This window comes from Rhinopithecus roxellana, chromosome 1 (assembly GCF_007565055.1).
Source record: "Rhinopithecus roxellana isolate Shanxi Qingling chromosome 1, ASM756505v1, whole genome shotgun sequence".
Classification (NCBI taxonomy): domain Eukaryota; kingdom Metazoa; phylum Chordata; class Mammalia; order Primates; family Cercopithecidae; genus Rhinopithecus; species Rhinopithecus roxellana.
The window spans coordinates 195,377,678-195,403,228 of record NC_044549.1 but is presented as its reverse complement, the minus strand read 5'-3'; the positions used below and the strand labels follow the sequence as shown (position 1 = coordinate 195,403,228).

Below are 25,551 nucleotides of genomic sequence, written 5' to 3'. Positions count from 1 at the left end.
AAAATTATCCTCTGTTTAATCCTTAGGTCCTAAAGTAGATGAGAGTAGATGGTGATTTTGAACTGTGTTTGTTTGTAATACTCAGGTTTCCATTTTATGTTAACTCGTAAGATTTTAAAAAAATACCTGAAATCAGGCTGGGCGCGGTGGCTCATGCCTGTAATCCCAGCACTTTGGGAGGCCAAGGGGGTGGATCACCTGAGGTCAGGAGTTTGAAACCAGCCTGGCCAACGTGGCAAAACCCTGTCTCTACTAAAAGTACAAAATTAGCTGGGTGTGGTGGTGCACTCCTGTAATCCCAGCTACTTGGGAGGCTGAGGCAGGAGAATCACTTGAACCTGGGAGACAGAGGTTGCAGTGAGCTGAGATGGAACCACTGAACTCCAGCCTGGGCAAAAAGAGTGAAACTCCATCAAAAAAAAAAAAAAAAAAAAAATAAATAAATAAATAAATAAAATAAATAAATAAAATAAATAAAATAAAATAAAATAAAATAAAATAAAATAAAATAAAATGTGATGTCATAAGACCTTTTACCTTCTCGTTAGTGACTGGAATGAACTCCCCATGTGGAATGGGTTGGGGGTGTTGGTTCCTTTACTGGGTCCTCTGGTAAACGGCAAGTTTTCTGATATCACATTGAAGGAAGACATCAATTCTCTAGAACATTTTTTTTCCTCTTCCCCTGGAAATATTACTTTTTGGATTATCTTGGTCTATTGGTAAGCTCAAGGGAATTTGTCAGAGTTTTTTTGGTTTTTGTTTCTTTTGGCTCATGTTTGAGCATCGATTGGCAGAGTTTTTGAAGTCATCCTCAGAAAGGAATTACAGTGGTTCGGAGATGTTTTCCATAGTGGTCCCTCATTTGGAAATTGGCTTGAAAAAATTTAAGTTCATTTGCTTCCAGGATAGTATTAAGGTTACTTTTGTTGATAGTTGGTGTGTGTCTGTCAGGTAAGGGCAGTAATTTAGCGAATATAAAGTGGTAGGAGAAATTAAAAGTACTGTTCTTAGTTTTTATTTTAATCTTATTCATATACTAGTACCTTTGTAATTTAGTAAATATCATTTTTGGTGTACAGTGTAAACTTCCTTTTTATAAAATCCCGGGCTGTTAACTTTGCTGTCATTTTATATGTTTTGTGACTTAAACATTTTAATTTTTTCTTTTTTTACATTTAAATTTTTTATTCTAGTTCCAATTGCTAATCCAGCATTTGCGGATTGCTCCAAACTGGGATATGTAAGTAACATTTATATTTTAAAAATTATTTTTCATGACTTTATTAAGTAGTTAGAGTGTACATATTTATCAAAAACAGAGTCCTAAGTAATTATCATAAATTGTTCTGATGTAATGATGACTCTACTCATAGGCAATTTTTATGGGCATTCCAATTATAAATTTTAGAATATTAAAAATGGCCCTTCTCCTAATATTATAAATACAATTCTGGGATTATCTAAGGTACTCCTGGAAACTTTATTAACTGTTACTGTTTTTTTATTTTCGTAGAAACAAGGTCTCTCACTATGTTGCCCAGGCTGGTTTTGAACTCCTGGACTCAAGTGATTCTCCCATCTCTGACTCCCAAAGTGTTAGGATTACCGGTGTGAGCCACTGTGCCTGGCTCACTGTTACTGTTTTGAGTATTGGTTATAAAATACTTAAACCCTGATCCCTGTGTATTAATTTAGTTATATTTCCTCGAAGTTTCCCTTGGCCACTGTTATCTTTCCCTCTTGTAGCACATAGCTTCCCTAGATGTTATTTACAATCTAATGGGATTATGATTTATAAACTCCTGATGGAAGGAAGTGTCCTTGCTTTTTATAGAAGCAATATACCAGGTGAAAAGCACAGTAAATCAAGTGTTAGAAGTCCCTCGGTTCTGGTTGCCAATAAGACTTGGCCAAATGATTATCTTTTTCTCCATCTCTGCTTCCTGGGGAGTGTGGCTGGGACAAGGAAATGGCATAGGTTTAGGATTCAGACAGACCTGGGTGTGGATCAAAGATCTGCTTTCTGGGCCAAGTACTTTCAATTGCTGAGCCTCAGTTTCCTCATCTGTAAAATTGGGATGGGATAACTACTTCATAGATTTTTGGTAATTGTTCAACTTTGAATGAGGCAAATATATGAGATACCTTGTATAGTGCCTGATTCTTAGTGGGTATTTCATTTTCAATGGGGTTGGGGTTGTAGAAGTTGTAGTTATTATCATCAAACTTGCTTATCTCATGATTGTTAGGACAGGCACATGAAAAAATGGAGGTGAAAGAATTTTGTGAATTGTGGCAGTGGTATGATAATAATTATTCTTCTATGCTGGTGAAATATGGGTGAACCAATAGGAGTTTAACAAATGCTTAATAATAAGGGTAATTCTTACTATGCATCTTCTAATGTTACTCTCCCAAAGTAAAATCTGGTAATAGAAACTAGGATTTTTAGGTAATGGCTGAGTATTTAATACTTTGAGAAAGCTAATGGTATGCTCATTAAAAATGAATCAATGAGATATTTATTTAAGCACTTTTATTTAAAACGTGTTATATCCTTGAATGGGGTGCCACCTGCTGACATTTAAGACAGATCATTTCCAAGTACAGTCATCCCTGTGTATCAGCCCAGAGATTGGTTTTAGTATCTGCTTGGATATCAAAATTCACACATACTGTTTTCTCCCCCCACTTTTAAAAATTGAAGTTTGATTGTAAAACAGTTTTAATTTGAATAAAATGATACTGAGGTAGACAAGTTCTCTGGTAGGAATCCTCTTTTATTCTCTTTATCCATTCAAAACCACTTCCAGCGAGGTTTTCTCTGACCTCAGGTTATATTACCTTGACAGCATATGGTAAAGGGTCCTTAACTTAGTCTGGGAGATAATGATTATTGAAGTAGATATATTTATTCCTTAGTTTTGTTTTGCATGTAAAAAATTAGAATCACATGATATAATTTTATGTGTTTGTTTTCCCTATAACATATGTATTATATATTTTAAATGTTATTAACATTTGAAAATAAAATACATAATACTGAAGATAAACTTTTTATATGTTATGAATATCTGATCATTTTGTTTACTATTTTTGGATAGTATTATAATGTTATAAACAACATTCTGATGAACATTTTTGAGATTAAATCTTTGTGCCTGCTTTTTCTTTTTCGCTTTAGGGAAGATTCATAGAATTAGAACAAATGGATAGAAGGCAGTAAATATTTTTGTGACTTCTGAAAAATTGCTGAAATACTCTTAAAAATTAAAATTGTATCAATATATAATCCCAATCAGTGTGTTTAAAATGCCTTTTGTTAGAACTTCCAACATTGAGTATTTATCAAATTGTATATCCTTTTATCCTTGCCAGTCAACTTTGAGGTATAATTCACATGCAGTAATAGTATAATACTGTAATTAAAAAATTTGTTAATTGTAAATTATGCATAATTTAAAACATTCAATTTTAGCCATTTTTATGTGTACAGTGGCGTTGAGTTCATTCTCATTTTTGTATAACCATCACCACTATTCATTTCCAGAACTTTTTCATCATCTTAAACAGAAGCTCCTTACCCATTAAACAGTAACTTCCCTTTTTCCTTCCCCAGTCCTGGTAACCTATACTCTACTTATTCTGTCTTTGTGAATTTGCTTATAGTGAGTGCCTCATATTGCTACTGAAACATCAATGGGTTTGGTCTAGGTCCTGTTGCTCACAGCACAGAAAGCCAATCACGGAGACAATGAGTATTACTAGGGAAGAAGGCTTCAATTGGGTGCTACAGCTAAGGAGATGGGAGATCAGTCTCAAATTTGTCTCCTCAACTGACTAAAACCAGGGGTTTATTTAGCAGGGAAGGAATGTAATCATGTATGGGAAAACAGGAATTAGGGAAGGGTGAGGAAGAGGAGTTGGTTGACAGGAAGCAGGTAGTTGATCAGGCAGTTGTGATGAGTGAGGGGGTCTGGTATCTTATGGTCCAGATGTGGTGATCTGTTAAGTTTCAGTTCCTTGATAACTATCTGGGAGGCCTGATGGCTGGTTTCCCAAGAAAGGAACTCAGATAAGACAAATGTAACTTTCTCAAGGTTTAAGACTAGGAGGGTCAATTTCTATGTTTGTTTTAACAGACGGTAAACATCAGTTCTATGGGACAATTGGTCTGGTTTCATTTGCAGGGTTCATCCATGTTATAACTAACATGTGTCAGCATTTCATTCCTTTTTAAGGCTGAGTAATATCCCGTTGTATGTACATACCACATTTTGTTTATCTTTTCATCTGTTGTTGGGCACTGGCTCATTTATATCTTTTGGCTATTGTGAACAATGCTGCTATGAACATTAGTGTTTTCTGTTTTTTTTTTTTTTTTTGCTAACAGCTATCCTGATGGGTATGAAGTAGTATCTCATGGTTTTGATTTGTATTTTGTGACTAGTGATGTTGAACATCTTTTCATGTGATTGTTGGCTATTTGTATATCTTCTTTGGAGAAAGGTCTAGTCAAGTCATTTGCCAATTTTTGAATTGAGTTTTATGTTGTTGAGTTGTAGGTGTTTTTTATATATTCTAGATATTAACCCCTTGTCAGATAAATGATTGCAAATGTCTTCTCTTATTACATAGGTTGCTTTTTACTGTGGCAGGTGCCTTTTTGAGATGCGAATTTAGGAAGCATTTTTCTATTTTTTAAATAAGAGTTTTATACTTGAATAAGGTAAAGTAAATGCTCATCCATCATTAATTTTTTAATTAAAAACAGTTTTCCTGTTTTTTTTTGCTGTAGTTCTCCTCTTGGTTGATTACATTTTATCATTTGGTAGTTTTCTTTGTTTGAGACGGAGTCTTGCTCAGTCGCCCAGGCTGGAGTGCGATGGCGTGATCTCAGCTCACTGTAACCTCTACCTCCTCGGTTCAAGCAATTATTCGCCTCAGCTTCCCGAATAGCTGGGATTATAGGCACTTGCCATCATGCCCGGCTAATTTTGTAGTTTTGTAGAGACAGGGTTTCACCATGTTGGCCAGATGGTCTTGAACTCCTGACCTCAGGTGATCCACCTACTTTGGCCTCCCAAAGTGCTGAGATTATAGGCGTGAGCCACTGTGCCTGGCTCGTAGTTTTTTTGTTTGTTTGTTTTCAAGGTCTCTCAGTGGCTTACCTCTGCGTCATGCTTAGGAATGTGAGCTCTCTCCCCTGTACTAACTGTAGCTCTGTAGGATTTGGGGGGTCACCCTTACCTTTTTTTTTCCCCCTCTTTTGTGTGTCTTGTTTGAGTTAGCTTTTCTTTTCATTCTAGGACTGTAAATTTTACTAGATTGTCTCTAGGAATCTCTTTTTACTAATTTGCTCCTGCCTGCCTGCCCCTTTCCCTTCCCTTCCCTTCCCTTCCCTTCCCTTCCCTTCCCTTCCCTTCCCTTCCCTTCCCTTCCCTCCCCTTCCCTCCCCTCCCCTCCCCTCCCCTCCCCTCCCCTCCCTCCCCTCCCCTCTCCTCCCTCCTCTCTCTCCCCTCCCTCCAATCCCTCCTCTCCCTTCCTTCCTCCCCTCCCTCCCCTCTGCTCCCTCCCCTCCCCTTCCTCCCCTCCCCCTTCCCTTCCCCTCCTCCCATCCTGTCCCTTCCGTCCCTTCCTTCCCTTCTCCTGTCCCTCCTGTCCCTTCCTTCCCTTCTTTTCTTTCCATTTATTTTGAGACAGAGCCTTGCTCTGTCACTAGGCTGGAGTATAATGGCATGGTCTTGGCTCACTGCCGCCTCCACCTCCCAGGTTCAAGCGATTCTCCTGCCTCAGCCTACCGAGTAGCTCGGATTACAGGTGTGCGCCACCATGCCCAGCTAATTTTTGTGTTTTTAGTAGAGATGGGTTTTCCCCATGTTGGCCAGGCTGATCTCAAACTCCTGACCTCAAGTGATCCACCTGCTTTGGCCTCCCAAAGTGCTAGGATTACAGGTGTGAGCCACAATGCCCAGCCTCTTCATCCCTTCTTTAGCTTTCATGTTATTTCTTAGATTTCTTCCTCACTATTTCCTCCTTTTTCTGCTCCTGAAACCCCTACAGGATGGGTGTGGGAGTTTGTGTCTCTTGACTCTTCTTTCAAATTTTCTTTTGCTTTCTCACTTTCTCTTGTTTATTGAGATATAATTCACATACCATAAAATTCACCATTTTAATGTGTACAGTTCAGTAGGTGTTAGTATATTGAAAGTTGTTCAACCATTGCCATTATCTAATTTGAGAAGATTTTTCTCACCCAGTGAAACCCAGTATCCATTCTTCTCCAACCCCTGGCAACCACTAATCTACTTCCTGTCGACTGATTTGCCTATTCTTGATATTTCATATAAATGGAATCATACAGTATGTGGCCTTTTGTGTCTAGCTGCTGTCATTTAGCATAATGTTTTCAAGGTTCATCCATATTGTGGAATGTGTGAGTACTTCATTCTTTTTATAGCTGAATAATCCTTGTATGGCTATACCACATTTTGCTTATGTGGTCTTGATAGACGTTTGGGGTTGTTTCCACTTTTGGCTATTAGGAATCATGGTGCTCTGAACATTTGTCTACAGGGTTTTGTGTGAACATACGTTTTTATTTCTCTTAGAGTAGTGAGATTGCTGGATAAAATGGTAACTTTGTTGAATCTTTTGAAGAGCTGCCAAGCTCTCTTTTGTATACTTTTATTTTAGGTTCGGGGTACATATACAGATTTGTTATATAGGGAAACTCATGTTATGGGGGTTTGTTGTACAGATTATTTGGTTACCCAGGTACTAAGCTTAGTAAGTACCAATTGTTACTGTTTCTGATCCTCTCCCTCCTCTCACCCTCCACCCTGAAATAGGCCCCAGTGTCTGTTGTTCCCTCTTTGTGTCCATGCAAACTCTCTTCTTTTATTGCTCTTCCTTGACTTTATCTTTGAGCTCTCAAGCTTGATGTTTATCCCCACTCGTTTTATTATTTAGGATTTCAGTTAATTTTTAAATTTCAACAATCATATTTGAAAGTTTTTGTTCATTTTCTTTTTCTCTGATTGGTCCTTTTTCCTAGCTGCATATATTTGGTGTATCATGTACTTCTGAATTTGAGGATAAATATTAGGATTATAAAAATTCTCTTCTTGGGGCAGAATTTAGAATTAAATATTGTTATAATATTAAAGGTTAAACATTAGGATTATATAATATAAACCTGGAACCTGGACTTTGAAAAAAAAGGGAACACAATTAGGATTATAAACATTGTATTCTTATCTGTTAAACTTGTAGGTCATTTCTTTTTCATCATGGTCTTGCTTTTTTTTTTTTTTTTTTTTTTTTTCCAGCATGCTCATTTAATTTTATTAACAGCAAACAGGTATTTTAAAATATTATATTTTTGGAACAGTTTTACTTGTTTATTTATTTTTATTATACTTTAAGTTCTAGGGTACATGTGCGCAACGTGCAGGTTTGTTATGTATGTATACATGTGCCATGTTGGTGTGCTGCACCCATTAACTCGTCATTTACATTAGATATATCTCCTAATGCTATCTCTCCCCCTACCCCCTCCCCACAATAGGACCCGGTGTGTGATGCTCCCCTTACTGTGTCCCAGTGATCTCATTGTTCAATTTCCACCTATGAGTGAGAACATGCGGTATTTGGTTTTCTGTTCATGCGATAGTTTGCTGAGAATGATGGTTTCCAGCTGCATCCATGTCCCTACAAAGGACACGAACTCATCCTTTTTAATGGCTGCATAGTATTCCATGGTGTATATGTGCCACATTTTCTTAATCCAGTCTGTCACTGATGGACATTTGGGTTGATTCCAAGTCTTTGCTATTGTGAATAGTGCCGCAATAAACATACGTGTGCATGTGTCTTTATAGCAGCATGACTTATAATCCTTGGGATATATCCCCAGTAATGGGATGGCTGGGTCAAATGCTATTTCTAGTTCTAGATCCCTGAGGAATCACCACACTGTTTTCCACAATGGTTGAACTAGTTTACAGTCCCACCAACAGTGTAAGTGTTCCTATTTCTCCACATCTTCTCCAGCACCTGTTGTTTCCTGATTTTTTAATGATTGCCATTCTAACTGGTGTGAGATGGTATCTCATTGTGGTTTTGATTTGCATTTCTCTGATGGCGAGTGATGATGAGCATTTTTTCATGTGTCTGTTGGCGTATGAATGTCTTCTTTTGAGAAGTGTCTCTTCATATCCTTTGCCCACTTTTTGATGGGTTTTTTTGTTTTTTTCTTGTAAATTTGATTGAGTTCTTTATAGGTTCTGGATATTAACCATTTGTCAGATGAGTAGATTGCAAACATTTTCTCCCATTCTGTAAGTTGCCTGTTCACTCTGATGGTAGTTTCTTTTGCTGTGCAGAAGCTCTTTAGTTTAATTAGATCTCATTTGTCAATTTTGGCTTTTGTTGCCGTTGCTTTTGGTGTTTTAGACATGAAAGTCCTTGCCCATGCCTATGTCCTGAATGGTATTATCTAGGTTTTCTTCTAGGGTTTTTATGGTTTTAGGTCTAACATTTAAGTCTCTAATCCATCTTGAATCAATTTTCGTATAAGGAGTAAGGAAAGGATCCAGTTTCAGCTTTCTACTTATGGCTAGCCAATTTTCCCAGCACCATTTATTAAATAGGGAATCCTTTCTCCATTTCTTGTTTCTCTCAGGTTTGTCAAAGATCAGATGGCTGTAGATGTGTGGTATTATTTCTGAGGGCTCTATTCTGTTCTGTTGGTCTACATCTCTGTTTTGGTACCAGTACCATGCTGTTTTGGTTACTGTAGCCTTGTAGTATAGTTTGAGTCAGGTAGTGCGATGCCTCCAGCTTTGTTCTTTTGGCTTAGGATTGTCTTGGCAATGCGGGCTCTTTTTTGGTTCCATATGAACTTTAAAGCAGTTTTTTTCCAATTCTGTGAAGAAAGTCATTGGTAGCTTGATGGCAATGGCATTGAATCTATAAATTACCTTGGGCAGTATGGCCATTTTCAAAATATTGATTCTTCCTATCTATGAGCATGGTATGTTCTTCCATTTGTTTGTGTCCTCTTTTATTTCACTAAGCGGTGGTCTGTAGTTCTCCTTGAAGAGGTCCTTTACATCCCTTGTAAGTTGGATTCCTAGGTATTTTATTCTCTTTGAAGCTATTGTGAATGGGAGTTCATTCATGATTTGGCTCTCTGTCTGTTACTGGTGTATAAGAATGCTTGTGATTTTTGCACATTAATTTTGTATCCTGAGACTTTGCTGAAGTTGCTTATCAGCTTAAGGAGATTTTGGGCTGAGACAATGGGGTTTTCTAAATATACAATCATATCATCTGCAAACAGGGACAATTTGACTTCTTCTTTTCCTAACTGAATACCCTTGATTTCTTTCTCTTGCCTGATTGCCCTAGCCAGAACTTGCAACACTATGTTGAGTAGGAGTGGTGAGAGAGGGCATCCCTGTCTTGTGCCAGTTTTCAAAGGGAATGCTTCCAGTTTTTGCCCATTCAGTATGATATTGGCTGTGGGTCTGTCATAAATAACTCTTATTATTTTGAGATATGTTCCATCAATACCGAATTTATTGAGAGTTTTTAGCATGAAGGACTGTTGAATTTTGTCAAAGGCTTTTTCTGCATCTATTGAGATAATCATGTAGTTTTTGTCTTTGGTTCTGTTTATATGCTAGGTTACATTTGTTGATTTGCGTGTGTTGAACCAGCCCTGCATCCCAGGGATGAAGCCCACTTGATCATGGTGGATAAGCTTTTTGATGTGCTGCTGGATTCAGTTTGCCAGTATTTTATTGAGGATTTTTTGCATCGATGTTCATCAGGGATATTGGTCTAAAATTCTCTTTTTTTGTTGTATCTCTGTCAGGCTTTGGTGTCAGGATGATACTGGGCTCGTAGAATGAGTTAGGGAGGATTCCTCTTTTTCTATTGATTGGAATAGTTTCAGAAGGAATGGTACCAACTCCTCCTTGTACCTCTAGTAGAATTCGGCTGTGAATCCCTCTGGTCCTGGACTTTTTTTGGTTGGTAGGCCATTAATTATTGTCTCAATTTCAGAGCCTGCTATTGGTCTGTTCAGGGATTCAACTTCTTCTTGGTTTAGTCTTGGAAGAGTGTAAGTGTCCAGGAAATTATCCATTTCTTCTAGGTTTTCTAGTTGATTTGCATAGAGGTGTTTATAGTATTCTCTGATGGTAGTTTGTATTTCTGTGGGGTCAGTGGTGATATCCCCTTTATCATTTTGTGTTGCGTCTATTTGATTCTTCTCTCTTTTCTTCTTTATTAGTCTTGCTAGCGGTCTATCAATTTTGTTGATTTTTTCAAAAAACCAGTTCCTGGATTCATTGATTTTTTTGGAGAGTTTTTTGTATCTCTATCTCCTTCAGTTCTGCTCTGATCTTAGTTATTTCTTGCCTTCTGCTAGCTTTCGAATGTGTTTGCTCTTGCTTCTCTAGTTCTTTTAATTGTGATGTTAGGGTGTCAATTTTAGATCTTTCCTGCTTCCTCTTGTGGGCATTTAGTGCTATAAATTTCCCTCTACACACTGCTTTAAATGTGTCCCAGAGATTCTGGTATGTTGTATCTGTGTTCTCATTGATTTCAAAGAACATCTTTATTTCTGCCTTCATTTTGTTATGTACCCAGTAGTCATTCAGGCGCAGGTTGTTCAGTTTCCATGTAGTTGAGCGGTTTTGATTGAGTTTCTTAGTCCTGAGTTCTAGTTTAATTGCACTGTGGTCTGAGAGACAGTTTGTTATAATTTCTGTTCTTTTACATTTACTGAGGAGTGCTTTACTTCCAACTATGTGGTCAATTTTGGAATAAGTGCGATGTTGTGCCGAGAAGAATGTATATTCTCTTTATTTGGGGTGGAGAGTTCTGTAGATGTCTATTAGGTCCACTTGGTGCAGAGTTGAGTTTAATTCCTGGATATCCTTGTTGACTTTCTGTCTCGTTGATCTTGTGGGGTGTTAACACCCCACTCGTCAACAATGGGGTGTTAAAGTCTCCCATTATTATTGTATGGGAGTCTAAGTCTCTTTGTAAGTCTCTAAGGACTTACTTTATGAATCTGGGTGCTCCTGTATTGGGTGCATATATATTTAGGATAGTTAGCTCTTCCTGATGAATTGATCCCTTTACCATTATGTAATGGCCTTCTTTGTCTCTTTTGATCTTTGATGGTTTAAAGTCTGTTTTATCAGAGGCTAGGATTGCAAACCCTGCTTTTTTTTGTTTTCCATTTGCTTGGTAGATCTTCCTCCATCCCTTTATTTTGAGCCTATGTGTATCTCTGCCTGTGAGATGGGTCTCCTGAATACAGCAAACTGATGGGTCTTGACTCTTTATCCAATTTGCCAGTCTGTGTCTTTTAATTGGACCATTTAGTCCATTTACATTTAAGGTTAATATCATTATGTGTGAACTTGATCCTGTCATTATGATATTAGCTGGTTATTTTGCTCGTTAGTTGATGCAGTTTCTTCCTAGCATTGATGGACTTTATATTTTGACATGTTTTTGCAATGGCTGGTACCTGTTGTTGCTTTCCATGTTTAGTGCTTCCTTCAGGATCTCTTGTAGGGCAGGCCTGGTGGTGACAAAATCTCTAAGCATTTGCTTGTCTGTCAAGGATTTTATTTCTCCTTCACTTATGAAACTTAGTTTGGCTGACTATGAAATTCTTGGTTGAAAATTCTTTTCTTTAAGAATGTTGAATATTGGCTTCCACTCTCTTCTGGCTTGGAAAGTTTCTGCCGAGAGATCTGCTGTTAGTCTGATGGGCTTCCCTTTGTGTGTAACCTGACCTTTCTCTCTGGCTGCCCTTAACATTTTTTCCTTCATTTCAACTTTGGTGAATCTGACAATTATGTGTCTTGGAGTTGCTCTTCTTGAGGAGTATCTTTGTGGCGTTCTCTGTATTTCCTGAATTTGCATGTTGGCCTGCCTTACTAGGTTGGGGAAGTTCTCCTGGATGATATCCTGAAGAGTGTTTTCTAACTTGGTTCCTTTTTCCCCCTCACTTTCAGGCACACCAATCAGACGTAGATTTGGTCTTTTCACATAATCCCATACTTCTTGTAGGCTTTGTTCATTTCTTTTTACTCTTTTTTCTCCATACTTCTCTTCTTGCTTCATTTCATTCATTTGATCTTCAATTGCTGATACTCTTTCTTCCAGTTGTTCGAGTTGGTTACTGAAGCTTGTGCATTTGTCACGTATTTCTCGTGTCATGGTTTTCATCTCGATCAGTTCTTTTAAGGTCTTCTCTGCATTGATTATTCTACTTATCCATTCATCCATTCTTTTTTCAAGGTTTTTAGTTTCTTTGCACTGGTTACGTAGTTCCTCCTTTAGCTCTGAGAAGTTTGACCGACTGAAGCCTTCTTGCCTCAACTCGTCAAAGTCATTCTCCGTCCAGCTTTGTTCCGTTGCTGGCGATGAGCTGCGTTCCTTTGGAGGGGCAGATGCGCTCTGATTTTTTGAATTTCCAGCTTTTCTGCACTGCTTTCTCCCCATCTTTGTGGTTTTATCTGCCTTTGGTCTTTGATGATGGTGACGTACTGATGGGGTTTTGGTGTGGGTGTCCTTTCTGTTTGATAGTTTTCCTTCTAACAGTCAGGACCCTCAGCCGCAGGTCTGTTGGAGTTTGCTTGAGGTCCACTCCAAACCCTGTTTGCCTCGGTATCAGCAGTGGAGGCTGCAGAAGATAGAATATTGCTGCACAGCGAGTGTTGCTGTCTAATTCTTGCTCTGGAAGCTTCGTCTCAGGGGTGTACCCCACCGTGTGAGGTGTGAGGTGTCGGTCTGCACCCAGTGGAGGATGTCTCCCAGTTAGGCTACTCAGGGGTCAGGGACCCACTCGAGCAGGCAATCTGTCCATTCTCAGATCTCAGCCTCCGTGCTGGGAGATCCACTGGTCTCTTCAAAGCTATCAGACAGGGGCATTTACCTCTGCCAAGGTTTCTGCTGCTTTTTCAACTGAGGTACCAGGTTCATCTCACTATGCTATGTTTTGCTATGCCCTGTCCCCAAAGGAGGAGCTATGCCCTGTCCCCAAAGGAGGAGCCTACAGAGGCAGGCCGGCCTCCATGAGCTGCGGTGGGCTCCCCCCAATTCGAGCTTCCAGGTGGCTTTGTTTACCTACTTAAGCCTCAGCAATGGTAGGGTGCCCCTCCCCCAGCCTCGCTGCCGCCTTGCAGTTAAGTCTCAGACTGCTGTGCTAGCAATGAGGGAGGCTCCATGGGCGTGGAACCCTCAGGGCCAGGTGTAGGATGTAATCTCCTGGTGTACCGTTTGCTAAGAGCCTTGGTAAAGCGCAGTATTAGGGTGGGAGTTACCCGATTTTCCAGGTGTTGTGTGTCTCAGTTTCCCTTCGCTAGGAAAAGGGATTACCTTCCCCCTTGCACTTCCCAGGTGAGGCGATGCCTTGCCCTGCTTCAGCTCTTGCTGGTCGGGCTGCGGCAGCTGACCAGCACCAATTGTCCGGCACTCCCCAGTGAGATGAACCTGGTACCTCAGTGGAAAATGCAGAAATCACCCGTCTTCTGTGTCACTCACACTGGGAGCTGGAGGCTGGAGCTGTTCCTATGCATCCATCTTGGGCGCTCCCTTGGTCCTGCTTTTTAGTGCTGTTTATTTCTCAAATGCCTGGTGATCTCTGGTTCTTAGTTTATATTATGAATAAATGATTAAATTGATTGGTATAGAAGTTGGCAATATGAGTTTCCTTTATGCTTGCCTAAGTCTCCTTCTCCAGTAGCCTCTCCTTTAAATAAAGGGTTGGTATGTGGGTAGGTGAGGCCTGTTAACTGGTTGACTCTAATTTGGAATTCTAGCTGACTGAAGATCAGGTAGGCAGGCTGGAGGCCTCTGCAATTGCCAGGGTAGGTTTTTATTTGGAGTGGAGTTGGCTTTCCTCATTTAACCCCTTCCCTGTTTCAGTATCTAGAAGACCACTATCTGTGCTTCCCACATCTATGTCTCACCCCAAGGTGGATTGCTCACTGTGGGAACATTTTTCCACATTTACCCAGGAGGCCAGGTCTGCAGGGTTTATTCTGTGTACCAGAGAAGGGTGATGGAAAAGAGGCAGAACCTGATTGACTCAACTGTTTCTTGTATAAGGACACAATTGTTCCTTGTGCAGTTGTAAACTGATGATTGTCCTGTGGCTGATTCTTGCTTTCTGTCTTAGTTTGTTCCAAGTCCCTGAGGCTTCCTGGGGAACGTCTGTCTACCTGCAGTTCTTAGACAGGGGATTCCTTTGTTGGTTCTCCGTCAGTCTTAATTCTATCTATGCATGTCATCTGAGATTTTCTCAAACTTTCTAGTCCAATTTTAGCCCTCCTTTTTGTTTCCAGTTATCATTTAATAAAAATAACTTGTATTTTAGAGACTGTAGAGGGATCAGAAAAGTGAGTGTCAAGTGTTTAGTCTGCTAAAGACAGAGAATCATTAAAGACACAGAATATCTCATAAGTTTAGATCTGTGTTACTTACATGATTATGATTTACGGATACTTTATCTTTCCCTTTTATTTTTTCTTTTCCTTATTTATTTATTTTATTATTATTTTCAGAGACTCACTCTAAAAAAATAGGATCTCACTGTGTCCCTGAGGCTGAAATGTAACTACCAGTGCATGTCACCATGCCTGGCTAAATTAAAAACTTTTTTTTTTTTTTTTTGCTAGAGACAGGGTCTCACTTTGTTGGCCGGGCTGGTCTTGAACTCCTGGCCTTAGTGACCCTTCCATCTCATCCTCCTAAAGTGCTGAGGATTACAGATGTGAGCCACTTTACCCGGCCAAAGTTTTCATTTTTTAATATGATGTATAAGGTATATAGAAGTGCTTTTTTTTTCTTTTGAGACAGAGTCTCACTGTGTCACTCAGGCTGGAGTGCAGTGGCACGATCTCGGCTCACTGCAACCTCCACCTCCCAGGTTCAAGCAATTCTCCTGCCTCAGCCTCCCAAGTAGCTGGGATTGCAGGCACCCACCACCACGTCCAGCTAATTTTTGTATTTTTTAGGAGAGATGGGGTTTCACCACGTTGGCTAGGCTGGCCTCGAACTTCTGACCTCAAGTGATCTGCCCACCTCGGCCTCCCAAAGTGCTGGGATTACAGGCATGAGCCACCATGCCCAGCAGAAGTACTTCTAACTTCCCAAGTGTTTAGGCTTTTTGTTTTATATTTGTTATTTTTACTTTTCTCCTTTTACTACATCAAAATGAGTCCTTTATAATTTCTGCCTTAGGGAATTCTAATAATTTATCTTTGTGGTCTAATATAAAATCATTTTTAATGTATGCCATGAATGTAGTCAACTATTAATAATAATGTAGTAATAGTGGCTTGCTCATTCAGCACAAATTGTCATGACACAATGGTAATTTCTGTGTTATGACATGTGGATTATCTCCTGATTCTTAGAACAGCATGAGGTACACATTATTTCCTACTTGTTGTGCCTACCAGGCATATGAAAGATGAGTAATTATCTCAGGGTGCTGTCTGCCTCACCCCCAATGGTGGGGCCAGGGCCAGGTCAAGACTTTGAATTCCAGAGTCTTAGACAACATCCTATACAGCCTCCCACTGAGTAAGAGTGGTCTCTGTAGGGTATAGACTTTGATAGATACATCTGTTAGGTTGACTTTGTAGTTTTATTTAGGATGCTTGAATGTGTGAATGTATTGATGAATGTATTCATTGTTGCCTTCTCTCTCTGCTTGGAAGAGAAAAAAATTGAAGTATACCACTACTATGGGTTTACTTTTCATGCTTTGTTATTTGGTGTATAAAGATTCACACCACGCTGGGCGCCGTGGCTCATGCCTGTATCTCAGCATTGTGGGAAGCTGAGGTGGGTGGATCACGAGATCAGGAGTTCAAGACCAGCCTGGCCAACATGGTGAAACCCCATCTCTACTAAAAATATGAAAATTAGCTGGGCATGGTGGTGCACAACTGTAATCCCAGCTACTGGGGAGGCTGAGGCAGGAGAATGACTTGAACCCAGGAAGCAGAGGGTGCAGTGAGCCGAGATCGTGTCACTCAGTACACTCCAGCCTGGGTAACAGCAAGACTCCCTCTCAAAAAAAAAAAAATCACATTTTATTTCTTCTGTAGGTCATACGCTTTTTAGTTCTTTATTTTATTTTATTTTATTTTTATTTTGAGACGGAGTTTTACTGTTGTAGCCCAGGCTGGAGTGCAATGATGCGATCTTGGCTCACCTCAACCTCCACCTCCCAGGTTCAAGCAATTCTCCTGCCTCAGCCTCCCGAGTGGCTGGGATTATAGGCGTGCATCACCATGCCTGGCTAATTTTGTATTTTTAGCAGAGATGGGGTTTCTCCATGTTGGTCAGACTGGTCTCGAACTCCTGACCTCAAGTGATCTGCCCGCCTCAGCCTCCCAAAGTGCTGGGATTACAGGCCTGAGCCACCGTGCCTGGCGATGGTTTTCAGTTTAAAGGGAATCTTTTTCTCATGAGTTTAGCCTTGAATTCTACTGAGATTTACATTGGAAATCCTGTTTGCCTTGTACAGCCATACTTTTATGCACTTTTTTCCTACTAATGTGTTTAGTTATTTTGCTTTTCATGTTGATACATTTATTCAGCAGACTGTCTCGGTGTTACAGTGGTGATGGGGATACAGCCCTGCCTTCATGAATCTCCTGGGCTGGTTGGGGAGACAGATAATAAACAAGTAAATGAATGAATAAGTAACTACAGAAGTTCAGTTTTGCTCTAATGTGGTAGCCATTAACTTCATGCGGGTTATTTAAATTAAAAATTGATAGTAGCTTACTCATTCAGCACATATTGTCAGACACAATGGTACTTTCTGCACATGGATTATCTCCTTTGATTCTTAGAACAACATGAGGTACGTATTGTTATTGGTCCTACTTATGAGGTAACCAGGACCAGGCACGTGAAAGATGAGTAATGACCCCAGGGTACTGTCTCCCTCACCCTCAACTGTGGAGGTAATTTTTACATTAAAAATTACGGCCAAATTCAATAGCTTACGCCTGTAATCCCAGCACTTTGGGAGGCTGAGGTGGGCAGATCACTTGAGCTCAGGAGTTCAAGACCAGCCTGGACAACATGGCGAAACCCTGTTTCTACTAAAAATACAAAAATTAGCAGGGGTGGCGTTGCACACCTATAGTCCCTGCTACTTGGGAGGCTGAGTTGGGAGGATTGCTTGAGCCTGGGAGGCATTGCAGTGAGCGGAGGTCGTGCCATTGCACTCTAGCTTGGGTGACAGAGTGAGAACCTGTCTCAAAAAAAAAAAAAAAAAAAAAAAAAAATTAAATGTTTTGTTCCTTACTTGCATGTGTCATATTTTATGTGCTTGATAGTCACATGTCTAGTGGATACTGTATTGAGCAGTGCAGATGTGGGACACTTCTGTCAGGGCACGAAGGTTTGTTAGACAGTGCTGCCTTAGATGCTGTCATGGAGATGGGTTGGTTCTGAGGTACAGTGTCAAGTCACTGGGGGCACCTGGAGTGGTGAACTGAGAAAACCTGAATTTTGAGAAGGAACCTGTACTGTGAGGGTGTTGTATATAGGGTATGTGATACTTGTGTTTAGGATTTTGGTAAAAAGTGACTATTCATAAGTGATTTAAAGTTTCTATTTTAAAAGTATAGGATTTTTAGGTAGTGTGTTTTCTCTTGTTCTAATAGGAATTGTTTTTGGTCATATTAGGGAAAATAATTGGCATGTTGATACATTTTTATTTTAGTTGAATAAATCTGGTAGCCAATATTTACTTTTATAAATTGAAAAATGATTAAGTGTTTCGTAAGTATTTTGAGCTTGTCTTTGAAAAGAGATAGACAGATGCAGTAGCTCAAGCCTGTAATCCTAGAACTTTGGGAGGCTGAGATGGGAGGATTGTTTTTCAGGAGTTCAAGGCCAGCCTGGGCATCATAGCAAGACCCCATCTCTACAAAAAGTAAAAAAATTTAGCTGGGTGTGGTGGTGCACGCCTACAGTCCCAGCTCCTTAGGGGGTTGAGGTGGGAAGATGGCTTTTCCAGTTGTCCTACAGATATTTTTCAAAATGACTACTTTTAAAGTATAAACTTTTTATTCAGAGGTGGGATGCTAATTCTACAATTGCCCAGGATGTCTTTAATTTGTATATGTTAAGATATTTTAATGGTCAATTTAAGAAGTGTTGAAATTTATAAGAATCATTTCTGTATGTTAGAGTTGTGATAACGCAGACATTTTCCCTGTAGTACCTCTCTGAGTCTGATTTGTTTTCCTCCCTGGGTACTACATAGGTTTATTTTAAGACAGTAAAAAATAAAAGCTGACTAAGGTACATACTGATTATTCCAGACAACACGCCGACATCACTAAATAAGAGTGCAGTTCTCATCAACTCATTTGTTTCAATTAGAAAAAAACTAATCAAAACTAATTTTTCTGCATTAAATATCTTTTCAAATCACACCGAATGTGATTTATTAATAGTAATTTATCAACTTCAGTTTTCTGCTGGATACTAAAAGAACACCTCATTAAAACTTGTGTTTATGCAAATAGTACAATATTTTAAAAACTTTTGATTGTAAAAATTTCTGTTACACTGAATATATACAGATATGTTACTGTTCAGATATTATTTACTACTTGCATAGAAACTCACTGATCTACTAACAAGCAGAAAAGAGACCTTTAGCCAAATGCCTCTGTACTCAGCAATAAAAGGATTACTGTTTTGCTCTTTTCTCTGGTTAAAAATTTTAAAAAATTTTATTTTTCCTTTTGCTATTAAACCACAACTTGTTTAAATTTTGTCGCTATTGCAGTATTGCAGCGGACATTACAGTTCGTGTCTCCCTGTGTATATGTTTCTCTGGGCTGTGTACACATGCGAGTCTGGGCGTGACCTGTCACATTCAATTTTTAATTTACAGTCTTATATCTGATGCTCATCATTGCATAATGTAACTAGCTGGGATTAGTTTCCTTGGTCCCCGACTCTTCAGAGCCTGTTTTCTCTCCATTTACAGACGGGCCAAGGTTGCTCGGGTGATTGGTTTACTGGCTTTGCACACAACTGAGCTCCAGGAAAATACACCTGTTGTTGAGGTAATGTCTTTTATTACTTAAATGTGATGAATGACAAGAAATACTGTTCTTGATTCTGTAATTTAGAACATGCAGCTTTCACTGACCTTCACTTGATTTTTCTCTGTGGGATTGTGGCAATAGTTCTAAAACTGTCACCTCAACAGACCTTTAGGCTTAAACGTAGCAGCACATTTACAACATAGTCCATCATTAAAATGGCACAGCAGAGTTAACAAGACTTGTGAACTCTGCTCATCATTCTTTCATTTGTTTTTGAATAAGGCTTTTTTCATTTCTAGTTTTCTTGTAGTCTGTCCAATAGACTAATGTATTTCCTAGTTAAAGCATAGCTTACAATTCAAAATTCAAATTCTTCTGGCTTTTCACCTTGAATTTAGTGTTTTCGTATGAAAGATTACTTTCTACCTATTCTGTTAATGTATGTTACACTTAATTGGTAATGGGTTTTTATCCCTTGATCTGGGAAGAGGCTCAAGAGTCAGCATAGGTGAAAAGAACCAAGGCTTTTAGGGGCAACAGCAAGAGTTCCTGAAGGAAGTAAAGGGGTATGGAGAGGGGATTTTGTAGAGTTGAAGCTGGTTGTGTGGTATTTGGGGCTTTGAGAGGAATTGGAAAAATTTCTGTGTCTGTCTTGTCCACTATAGTAGCCAACTGGTATTTGGAGCCTTAAGAGGAACTGAAAAATTTCCCCTCTGTGCAGTAGCCAATTGCTGGGATAGTTTCCCAGCTGGCCTTATAGTGTCTGGGTGGAGATTAATTTAATTTCACTGTATTTCCCTTGCTTACAATTCCATCTCTATTTCCTGCAAACTGTTGGATCTCTGAGCTACTAGTAAAATGCTACTAAGTCTAAATTTTTTCCTTTTTTTGTGGTGGGTAGGGGGACTAAAATAAATGAATTGTGACCTATATAATTACCAATGGTACCCAGCTTGGTTCTCAGAGATATGTCGAGTAGATTTTTATCTAAAAGATTGAGCATATAGGGGAGTATCACCAGGAAGATGAGAAGGCTTAGGATCTCAAAAATGGGAGTTCCTTCTGATGGCTCAGAGCAAAAGGTCTCCAGTGAGATGTAGTAGCTGTAGGAGGAGGGAGAGAATTTAAAGTCCAAGACAGAGTCCCAATATTTTAGAGGATATCCCTACATCATCAGAGCAGGCATTTGTTGCTCAGGAGCTGTGAAGAAAGAGCTTCTGAATACGTGAAATATGACTGTTGAATTAAATTATTCACTAGTTGCGGTAATAAGTAGGATGGATACTTTAGGAAGCTGAGTTAGTGAATTTGAAGATCAGTTGGATGAATTCTCTTAGGATTCATAAAGAAAGAGGATAAAGATTATGAACTAAAAAGCATGGATGATAGTTTCAGATTTGTTGAACTATCCAGTGTAGTAGCCACCAGCCACTATGGCTATTGAGTGCTTGAAGAAAAGCTAGTCTGAATTGAGATGACCAACTTATAGAAAAGAATAGTATGGCTACCCTGTAATTTCCAAACCCCATTGTTCTACTTTATCTTTTTCACACTATATATCACCACCTGGCATTTTATGTATTTATTTCTCTTTCCACTACAAGCTCCACTGGAAAAGGGATTTTGAACTGTCTTGTTCAACACTCCACCCCAGTGCCTAGACAGTGCCTTGTGTGTATATAGATACTGACAAATATTTCAAAATAAATGAATAAAACTCTATCAGTATTCTTGGAAATCCCTGTAGCAGTGCCTGGAAGATGGTGTGTTTTGCTGCTGCAGGAATTCTCAAGGGACTGGGCAGAGGGCATGTGAAGTAACCCGGGACCTGCTGGTCACCCTGGGTGATGTGATGCCCTCATTCTACTGGTACTTGCTGTTGCTGCTGCTGCACTCCCACTTGGAGAGTTTGGCCCAGCAGTTCCCGAACCATATTTGTTACCTGTTCTCACTAGGGTTGAGTTCTGTGGCCAGTTTGTATTCTCAAAGTATTTCTGCTACTCCAGTTGTTATACTTTGTTGACATTGTATTCCTGGTGCTGCCTCAACTGAGAGGAAATGGTGGGTGTTAATTCCCGAGGTTCTTGTATCTTTTATTCCAGTACTGTTCTCTTCATGGGTGTTTGCTGATGCTTTATTAGTTTGAAATGCAAGAACTTAGAGAAAATCATACTTATTTCATTAAAAAAAAATGGCGTGTACTGAACTATCTGGTGAACTGTTTTGAATTACACACACTGTACTGTGAACTACATTTGGTTGGATAATAGAGAGTTTGTATAATAACTTGAAATTGAATGAGGTGCTCCTTTGTGATGCCATCTTAATTTTGTTATTTCTCAACACTTTTTAGTTCTTTATTTCATTACTTTTAATGGCAAAAACTGTAATTACTTTTGCACCAACCTAATTCCTGCTGTGAGCAATTGGCTGTGATAATTTAAGTAGCCACTAGAGGTCATTCAAGCACTAGGAAAAAAGTTGTGCAAGTTTGAAGAATTTATGTTTCAGTTTCCAGAAGCAGAATCTGTGGAAACTGAGCAGGTACATGGTACCATGTTTCATTTTTTTTTTTTTTTTTAAGTTTCTGCTACAGGATGTGTGGCTCCATTCCACTGGTGATTTTTTACCATTTGAGATGAGTAAGGTGTATGAAAACCATTATAGTCTCTCCAGAAAAATACAGTCAACACTTAGCACATGATTTTAGGGGATATGGGAACCCTGTGGAGTGAATCTTTGGTTCATAACTTTTGAGACCAGGTTTCTGTAAAACTCACAATTGGGTACTTGTAGATAATTTTTCAGTAATCAGTAACAAAATTTCAAGTGTGAGATGAATCCTGAATTCTCTATTAGGTTTACTCTCAGTGAACAAGAAAAATTGTGGTTGCAGATCCTATTAGCATTTTATTTTATTTTATTTTATTTTATTTTATTTTATTTATTTTATTTTATGTATTTATTTATTTATTTATTTTTTGAGACAGAGTCTCGCTTTGTTGCTCAGGCTGTAGTGTAATTGTGTGATCTCGGCTCACTGCAGCCTCTGCCTCCCGGGTTCAAGAGATTCTCAGCCTCTGCCTCACGAGTAGCTGGGACCACAGGTTCATGCCACCACGCTCTGCAAATTTTTTTTTTTTTTTTTGAGATGGAGTCTTGCTCTGTCGCCCAGGCTGGAGTGCAGTGGTGCAATCTCGGCTCACTGCAAGCTCCGCCTCCCGAGTTCACGCCATTCTCCTGCCTCAGCCTCCAGAGTAGCTGGGACTACAGGCACCAGCCACCACACCTGGCTAATTTTTTTGTATTTTTAGTAGAGACGGGGTTTCACCGTGTCAGCCAGGATGGTCTTGATCTCCTGACCTCGTGATCCACCCGCCTCAGCCTCCCAAAGTGCTGGGATTACAGGCGTGAGCCACCGCGCCCGGCCCACTCTGCTAATTTTTGTATTTTTAGTAGAAGCATGGTTTCATCATGTTGGCCAGGCTGGTCTTAAACTCCTGGCCTCAAGTGATCCACTTGCCTTGGCTTCCCAAAGTGCTGGGATTACAGGCGTGAGCCACTGCACCTGGCCCATATAAGCATTTTAAAGGCGTAGAACCTCATTTTGTTGCTCACCTTTGTACCCCACAGTGCTGAGCCAGCAAAGTAATATGTATTTTAGGCCCTCATTCAATGCTGAAGAGTTTAATGAATGATTAAAAGAATGTCAGAAGAGTGTGATGGTATAATTTGTTACAAAGAGACAGAGAAAATGGAGCAAAAATCTATTTTACTATCCCTGTAATATAATTTAAATCTCTTTCATCTTATTCTTTCATCAACAGCTACAGAAAATAACTGGTCATGATCTCCTTTATGCGTTTAGAAGTGTTTATTGACATCTGTATCTTTTTCACAGAAAAATATAACCATCTGAAGCTTATTTTCCTCGATAACACATTTACCACTCTGTAATCATTGTGGTTTCTATGTGTAATAATTTAAAAAAATATCTCTGATATTAAGCCAACATATTTAGTCTGAAGCATGCAGTGGCTATATTTTAGGAAATTTAATATAGACCCATCAAATTCTAGAACTGAAAGGAATTTTTTTTTGTGACCAAGTGTCACTCTGTTGCCCAGGCTGGAGTTCAGTGACGTGATCTTGGCTCACTGTAACCTCTGTCACTGAGGTTCAAGCGATTCTCCTGCCTCAGCCTCCCGAGTAGCTGGGATTACAGGCGTGCACCACCACGCCCAGCTAATTTATTTTGTATTTTTAGTAGAGACGGGATTTCACCATGTTGGCCAGGCTGGTCTTGAACTCTTGATCTAAAGTAATCCACCTGCCTCAGCCTCCCAAAGTGCTGGGATTATGGGCGTGAGCCACCACTCCTGGTCAAAAGGAATATTAATAGACGTTTTAGGTTAATCCATTCATTAAATTTCTTTATTATCAGCTGGGCATGGTGACTAACGGCTGTAATCCCAGTACTTTGGGAGGCTGAGGTGGGAGGATAACTTGAGCCTAGGAGTTTGAGACCAGCCTGGCCAACATAATGACATCTTGTCTCTAGAAAAAATAAAAACAGTTTGGCGTGGTGGTGCGCATCTGTGATCCCAGCTACTCGAGGCTGAGACATGACCCTGGGAGGTTGAGGCTGCAACGGGCTATTATCATGCTATTGCACTCCAGCCTGGGCAACAGAGCAAGACCCTGTCTCAAATAAAATGTTTTTATTATGGAAAATTTCAACATATATATAGAAGTAGAGAGACTAGAATAATGAGGTAGCATCTTTCCCTTCCAGCAATCAACACTGGCTAATCTTGTTTCATTTTGTCTCCTGCTTTCATTCCCCCTTTCCTTTTTCTCTCCTTCTCTCTCTCTTGCTGTAGTGTTTTAAATAAGATAGTATCATTTTACTAGTAAATATATTTTTCTAGCAAAAAAAGATTAGAAAAATATATAACCGTGATTTTATTATCACACCCAGTACATTCAACATTAGTCTCTGAATATCATCTAATACCCAGTTAGTGTTCAGATTTTCTTGGTGGTTTCATACATGTCATTTTGTAATTTTTCTTTGAGCCAGGGTTGCGTTTAGATAATGTGACCCTTAAGTCTCTTCATTCCTGGTCTCTTATTTTTTAGTGTCATTTATTTGTTGCAGACAAATTGTCCCTTGTCTTGGCCCAAATTGGAATACCAGAAGCTTTATTGCACCCCTTTGGTATTATTTAACATAGTCCTTTATCACCTGCCTTTCCTTTCTTGCACATGGCTGCTTAGATGTGGACCCTTGATTCAGTACTTTTTTTGGGGGGATGGCTTGGGGAAATAGGAATTTGTCATAGTTGGTGCTGTATTTTTCCTATTGCTTCATAGAAAGTGAGACAACTAAACATTAAATGCCTCTATTAGAGGGTTACAGTTGATCACGAGAGTCAGATGTTGCCGGCCTTATTATAAACATTCCCATCACTCTTTGTTTTCTTCATGCCCTCATCTGTGAGTCAGGAACTCATCACTCTTTTATTTCATAGTTTTAACATCAATCGATTATTGTCTACATGTAGTCATCCTTTAGAGTTGCAAAATGATAATTTTCTTATTCTGTAATTTCCTTTCTGTTTGTAGTTGGAAGTCTTCTTATAGAAGATCTTTCCCTGATCAACTATTTGGTTATCCTAAAATAGGGTTTGTTTTGTAAGGCAGGATAAATGCTTGATTGTTCCTCTTCATAGGTCAGTTTTCAGAATAAAGAGTTGGTACCTTAGAAATCTCCTTAAGTGTGCAGTGAGATTGATTTTATATTCTTAAGAACTTACAGATGTATGTATGTATATATATATATATATCATCTAGTCCTTTGCAGTTGTTAGTCTTTTCAATGCTTACATTGTTTCATCTCCATCCAGTGGGAGCTCTTTCAAGTTTGCTCCTTTCTCCCTTTGACACGAACCTACTCCTGTCTCTGATAGCTTGCTGGCTTCTCAGCAGTGAGCTTTCACAGGCTTGTTTCGGGAATTGTCATCCCCTAGTTTTGAAACCACTTCTATAAGGAATCTTGTTTACTTCTTGTTAGAAGATGTAGTTAGAGAATGTAGTCTGGGTTCCCTAGGATTTTTTTTTTTTCCTCTCATAGAGCTTTTTAGAGGTCAGATCTAGGTACTATTGTTTCTTAAAAAGAGAAAAATTCTCAGTTTATTCATAGGTTTCCAATTCAGATTTTTTTTTTATTGAGATGGAGTTTTGCTCTTGTTGCCCAGGCTGGAGTGCGATGGCGCGATCTTGGCTCACCGCAGCCTCTGCCTCCTGGGTTCAAGTGGTTCTCCTGCCTCAACCTCCCGAGTAGCTGGGATTACAGGCATGCACCATCATGTCCTACTAATTTTGTATTTTTAGTAGAGACAGGGTTTCACCATGT

The 25,551-nt window shown here is 39.4% G+C and overlaps 1 protein-coding gene across 8 annotated transcripts in view; it reads left to right on the top strand.

Annotated features, from left to right (window-relative positions):
* The window catches only part of ULK4 (unc-51 like kinase 4), a 703,273-nt gene that overhangs the window by 68,610 nt on the left and 609,112 nt on the right, over positions 1-25,551 (top strand). For all 8 annotated transcript variants that reach the window (XM_030935299.1, XM_030935309.1, XM_010374299.2 and 5 more), the window contains 2 exons: positions 1,197-1,243; positions 19,073-19,151. In XM_030935299.1, coding sequence (XP_030791159.1) covers positions 1,197-1,243; positions 19,073-19,151 — 126 coding nt within the window. The remainder of the gene's footprint in view (positions 1-1,196; positions 1,244-19,072; positions 19,152-25,551) is intronic.